The sequence below is a fragment of the Octopus bimaculoides genome, chromosome 1 (assembly GCF_001194135.2).
Source record: "Octopus bimaculoides isolate UCB-OBI-ISO-001 chromosome 1, ASM119413v2, whole genome shotgun sequence".
Classification (NCBI taxonomy): Eukaryota; Metazoa; Mollusca; class Cephalopoda; order Octopoda; family Octopodidae; genus Octopus; species Octopus bimaculoides.
Window position 1 is genome coordinate 166,305,163 of NC_068981.1, and position 6,004 is coordinate 166,311,166.

General features: G+C 31.5%; 1 protein-coding gene across 3 annotated transcripts in view; it reads left to right on the plus strand.

The window, feature by feature from the left end:
• LOC106869317 (choline transporter-like protein 2) overlaps positions 1-3,113 on the plus strand; it is a 90,833-nt gene extending 87,720 nt beyond the window's left edge. For all 3 annotated transcript variants that reach the window (XM_014915014.2, XM_014915016.2, XM_014915015.2), the window contains one exon: positions 554-3,113. In XM_014915014.2, the coding sequence (XP_014770500.1) occupies positions 554-669 (116 nt within the window). In that variant the 3' untranslated portion in view covers positions 670-3,113. The remainder of the gene's footprint in view (positions 1-553) is intronic.
• The last annotated feature ends 2,891 nt before the right edge of the window (positions 3,114-6,004 follow it).

Consider the following 6,004-nt stretch of genomic DNA (forward strand, 5'->3'; position numbering starts at 1 on the left):
CACAGCTAGCCACCTACACTTTTCTCTGCAAAATAGGGATAGTTTATCCTGTTCAGGCTATATTATTAGCATTATTCTGCGATTGGGAATTTAAAATCACTTCTTTAACTTTCTAAAATACTTAAAAGATTTTGATTACCTGGAAAATGGCACAAAAGCTAAAGGTACAGTGTTCAGTGATACAACAGTTAATGGTGAATACTTAAAATAAACTATTAATGAATTAAAAACCTACATGGTAGCACTAACATGCAGTGATCACTGTTGAGTAGGACTAAGTCCCTTGCTAAGTGGATTGTAAACCAGATTAGACTCTTAGTTGAAATCATTCAAATTTCCTGATCCAGCTAAATTGTTTCTGTTGCAAAACAAACCCAAGACTTTGAACCTGTTTTTGAAATCAATTTTGTAACCAAAATATGCTTAATAATAATATATGTTGTACAATGTAAAGTTTTTATATATATGTTTATACTGTCCAACCCATGCCAGCTTGGAAGGTTGATGTTAAACAATGATGATGATGATATAAGATATTTATTTCTCATTTCAGCTGAAGACACAGAGAGGAATGATGGCTCTCCTGATCGTCCCTATTACATGAGCACACAGCTGATGAAGATTTTGGGGAAGAAGAACAAGTTGCTTAATAGCAACAATTCAAATTAAGCTCTTTACATTTGCTCATGTAGCATTAACCATAAGAAACAAAACATTATTGCAGTTATACAACTATTGCAGATTATCTTATGTGATTGAAGCACTCCCAGAGAAAGCTGGAATCGTCTTAATTTATTTCCTATCATTTCTTTTTGTTTGTTCTTGTTTTGTTTTAGTTATAAGCAAAACATTTTCTTACACCTTACATTTAAAAAGAAAGTATATAAATTACTTATTTTTGCTCTTTTGTTCTAGTGAAACTAAGTTTTACAGATGTTAACATTCATAATTTCTGTTGCCTTTTCCATTCTAATTCATTACATATTTATTTGAGAATTTTTCTTTTTTGTCATAAACCCACATAGTTTAAAGTTTGATCTAGACTCCTTAATATATTCATTTGATTAGTATAAAGAGGAAATTTTGTTGGTTGAGTGTTTCATTAAAAATTTGATAAGATTGAATGTTTCATTAATGAAAATTGTTATATGTAAAGTTGAAAGAGTTATATCAGTGTTATGGAATATTGATTTATAAATGTATTCCTGTCTCTTTTCCTTTCTTATACAAAATCTGTATTAATGTAAAAAAAAAAAAAATAATAATTTCTTAGTTTGTAGAAAGATCAGTTTATAATAATTTTGATTGTTTTATTCTATCAAAATCTGATCATCCATTTGATGAGTTCCTATATTGGATTTTTATATCAACTGCTCCTGACAAAATCTTTCACTTCAAATATCACGTGAAAGTTAATTATTCATCCATTCATTGGAGTTTGCTGAATTTCCATTTATCATTATCATCTTTATATATATAATATCCTTGATTGTCATTACGTTTAACTCTATATTTTGTTTAATCAATGTATTTCTTTATACATTAAGTAAACAAATATTTCTTTTCTTAAAAGTAAAACTGCCACTATGTTTTCTGTTTTTTTCTTGCCAACTCACTGTGAATAGAACATGCTAACTTAGATTGATAAAAAAATCTGTACAATAGAATTGAGTTTGTTTTAATCCAGTTTTGCTGTACTGAAACTGTAAAAAGAAGAATAGACTTGTTTTTAAATGTTTCTGTCTCATAATTTGGATTAAAGTTTTGTATTCCTGTAGACATTCATTTTTTCCCTTTGTTATCATTGCATAAGTTGAATATTAATTTCTTACATGTTAAAAAAAAACAACAATATTCTACAAGATATTAGTTAATTTCATTAAAAAAATTCCAGCAAATGTTGTGAGTGAGTGAAGCTGCTGACAAACCAAATCTACTTTGGTGTTTTAATTCCCAGATAGCAAACCATCACGACCTCTTAATTTCTGCTGCTATAAAGCAAAACAATGTTGTAAGAAATTGATATTGAAAGAGATTATTAGTTTCAGTTTTGTTTTCAAATCAGAAGATTTTTCTATCTTTTACTTTATAGAACTGACACATTTCTTAACCCACCTACCAAATTCATCTTAAGTGTTTTTAGCAATTTGATTACAAGCTAATCCACACTTGCTTAATGTTACTCTGATTTTAATTAACTGACATTATGTTATATGGATTAATTTGTATTTCCACTTGATACATATATATGCTCATAGAAAAACCATATACATCTGCTAATATTTGGTGTTTTACACTTTGCCTTCCCATCTTTTCAAGAGATGGCTATCTCACTTGTCAAAAGTTGACCCTTCACTGAGGGCATTTTGTTTTGTGGAGGAGTTACTATAGATTTGTGATTATCTCAAAAACTGTACCACAAAGTAATTGAATATTTCACCAAATTGCTAACCAGTCTCCACTTTCGTTTTCAATATCATTACATTCGTTCATTTAAATCTTTTTTCCTTTTTAAATACGTCATATATTGAGATTCTGCTGCTAACTTTTCTAGTTCAGCTGCTCAACCAAATGTATGAGACAGCTTGTTTAATTTCCATCATTTCTGCAAAAGCATCATTATCTGGCCTTTTCTCACAAACCATTATCTGGCCTTAACAAGCAGTGTTTAAGAAAAACTGAATTGTAAAATGACTTTTACTATTCAAAGTCAATATAACTTTATATTAATTAACATTTCACTGAGATATTTCTTAATTCCACATTAGCTTAATGTATTTTTAAATGACTGGATATTCACACTAGTTACAAATTCATTAATTGAAAAAAGAAACGAAGTGACAAATTTTTATCTTTGTATCAGTATTTATCAATGTTTGTTTTTCATTGTATCCTACATGTTCAAGAAGATTCTCCGCAATTAGTAATGAAGAACTCTGGAAGAGATCTTGCACTTGAGATATATATATATATATATATATAATTTAGCTGAACATTGGAAAAAATATATATAAAGTAAAAGCAATAATTTGGTTTCAAAAGCTTTTAATCAAATATTTTTCCATTTATTTTTATGTGTGTGAATATCTTTGAATAAAGATGTCTGCATTCTTCCATGTTTTTGAAGTTATAAATTTTTCCCAGATTTTTTTAATGACTTGGTGACTGTTTGTTACACACTGATGGTAGTGAAATAATTCTATATCTCAACGTCATCAGGGAGAAACAGACATGTGACACTGGTGAATGAAAGGGGGAAATAAATGCTTGCAAAAGTATCTGCACTAAACACATTCAAAGACCAAACGATGGTATTAAACCAGATGACAGATTAAGTTTAATGCCTAAAACAGGTACAGTCTGACAGGCTTCCACTCAGTTTCCTCTTACTGACTACTATTTAGATGGCTTGAGCCAACCTGAGGGTACTGGGGGCACAGGGCAGTTATTGTCATTAGTCTGATCAACAGTTAACAAGTGTTACTTATTGCATGAGAGTTAAAGAATTTGTATTAAGAAAAGACTTCTAAAACTAAAAGAAAATACTTATTCCAGCAAGTGCAGAAGATAATACATTGATGAAACCCCTTTCACCAAACTACTTTGATTGCCTGTCATATATATTATGTGTGTCTGTGTCTGTTTGTCCCACACACACGCTGCTTGACAACTGGTGTTGGTGTGTTTATGTCCCTGTAATTTAGCAGTTTGTCAAAAGAGACCGATAGAATAAGTACCAGTTAAAAAAAAAAAAATAAGTACTGGGGTTGATTTATTAAACTAAAATTCTTCAAGGTGGTGCCCCAGCATGACCACAGTCTAATGACTGAAACATAAAAGGTAAAGGTTGTGTAAATAAATGGTTAAAAGTATTTAAGACAAGAATGGGGGAGCTTTTTGATATATTTTCATTTCCTAATACCAGAAACCAGAATCAGAAAGTGTAATATTTATTGAAAAAGGAAGTCATAGAACATTCTGGTGTATTAAATTCTAGTTGATTTCTGTGCATATTTTAAATAGACAAAACAGTTTCTTAATGTAACACTACTCAAAAGAAAAGACAAGTCTTTCACTAATTACAAAGAGGACACTGCATGAAAACTCAGTGAGTGGTTTACTCTAGTTTCACTGGCAGGAAATAGATGAGGGATATAATCTTCACCTCAATACAATGTTAGGTTAATTTAATGCAGGTAACTAAATTATCTCTGGAAAACGGGGGACCTATTCAATAAATCTAGATAGACTAGGAACTGAATAATATATTTGCAGGAAATGATTCACTGTTATCCTCTTAATCTCTTTAGAAAAAAACAAATTATTCTGGCTGCCTCTTAACATTTGTAGCACAAGTATTCTCGAAAATTATAAAGAAACTATCATGAAATTAATGTTTTGGGAAGTGTTTACAAGCTTGTTTTAGAATAAACTGTGGCCAGAAAAGAAAAAAAAAATTAATTTGGGTTTAAGGAATTGCAAAGAAATAAATTGTGAAGTTAAAATCTCACCTGCACTCTCTCGTCTTTTCCCTTTTCTTTTTAAAATATCTATATCCAGTACTAACATATACGCATGAATTATTAGTAGAATTTTCTATTCTACTCAGCCTTTTCATACTGATCAAAAAAAGAATTGATGCTTATTTGTGCAGATAATGTAATGATTATCAATATATTTAAAGGTGCATAATGCAATACTAACTTCAGTTTTACTATCTCAAGGACCAGAGAATACATACTAACAATCCAGAACCTGAATAAATCAATTGACTGTTTTAACTACCAACAATTAAATGGTGGTTAGAAGATAAGATAAATTACTCCAGAATTTCATGTCTGATTCTGGACTTCTTTTCAAATGAGCCAAACTATTTTAACTGTACTATTTCTTAATTAATAGGAACAAAACCTTGCAGATTATATAAACAGTGCTATATTAAAAGCACCCAGCACACACTGTAAAGTAGTTGGCATTGGGAAGGGCATCCAACCATAGAAACTAATCTAGAACAGACTCTGCAACTCTCCAGCTTGCCAGTTCTGGTCAAACCATCCATCCCATGCAGTCTGGAAAGCAGACATTAAAGGGTGATGGTGATGATGATGATGTAGGGTAGGAGGCAGATCCACTAAGAAATTACTATCACATCCTGGAGCAGCAACACCATCTAATCATATTTATGTTTTATGTTTGCTTTCTTCAAAACAAGGAATATTCATTATCCTAAGAGAATTGGTAATGTTGTATTGGATAAAATAAACAGTTTAAACTAGGTTGCTCACACTTCATGCTGCAAATTGGGATGAATAAGTACATTAAATGATTGATAATTACATCACTACAATAACATGAAAAAGTTTTTCAGAGGCACGGTAAGAAGCTTGATTCCCAACCATATGGTTCCAGGTTCATTAGCACTGTGTGGCACCTTGGGCCGACCAAAGCCTTGTGAGTGGATTTGGTTGATGGAAACTGAAAGAAACCCTTCGTATATATTTGTGTGTCTGTGTTTGTTCCCCCCACCACCACCACCATCGCTTGACAACCGATGCTGGTGTGTTTATGACCCTGTAACTTAGTTGGTTGGCAAAAGAGAAGTCCTGGGGTCAATTTATGTGACTAAAAAGCGGTGCTCCAGCATGGCCGTAGTCAAATGACTGAAACAAATAAAAGAATGCTCTCTGCACAAACAATGCAGTTACGTAAATGTGTGGAGGGGAGACTAACAATTTCGTGAGCAAAAATATAATCAAAATTGCATTTGTAGTAAGAAAAACAAAACAATGATTATCTTCAAGGGGAAACAACTCAAATCGAAATTAAAATTTGAATAGCTATTCGAGATATCTGATCTTATTTGTACCTAAGAGACCTTGGAATGACTGTGCGACTATATAAGGTGTCTCGTCACGATGGGACACATTTTAATCAACAGAAACCTGGATAGGAGCAAGCACATTTATTAAGGAAAGTGTATAACATTTGACGGATATTTGTCCTC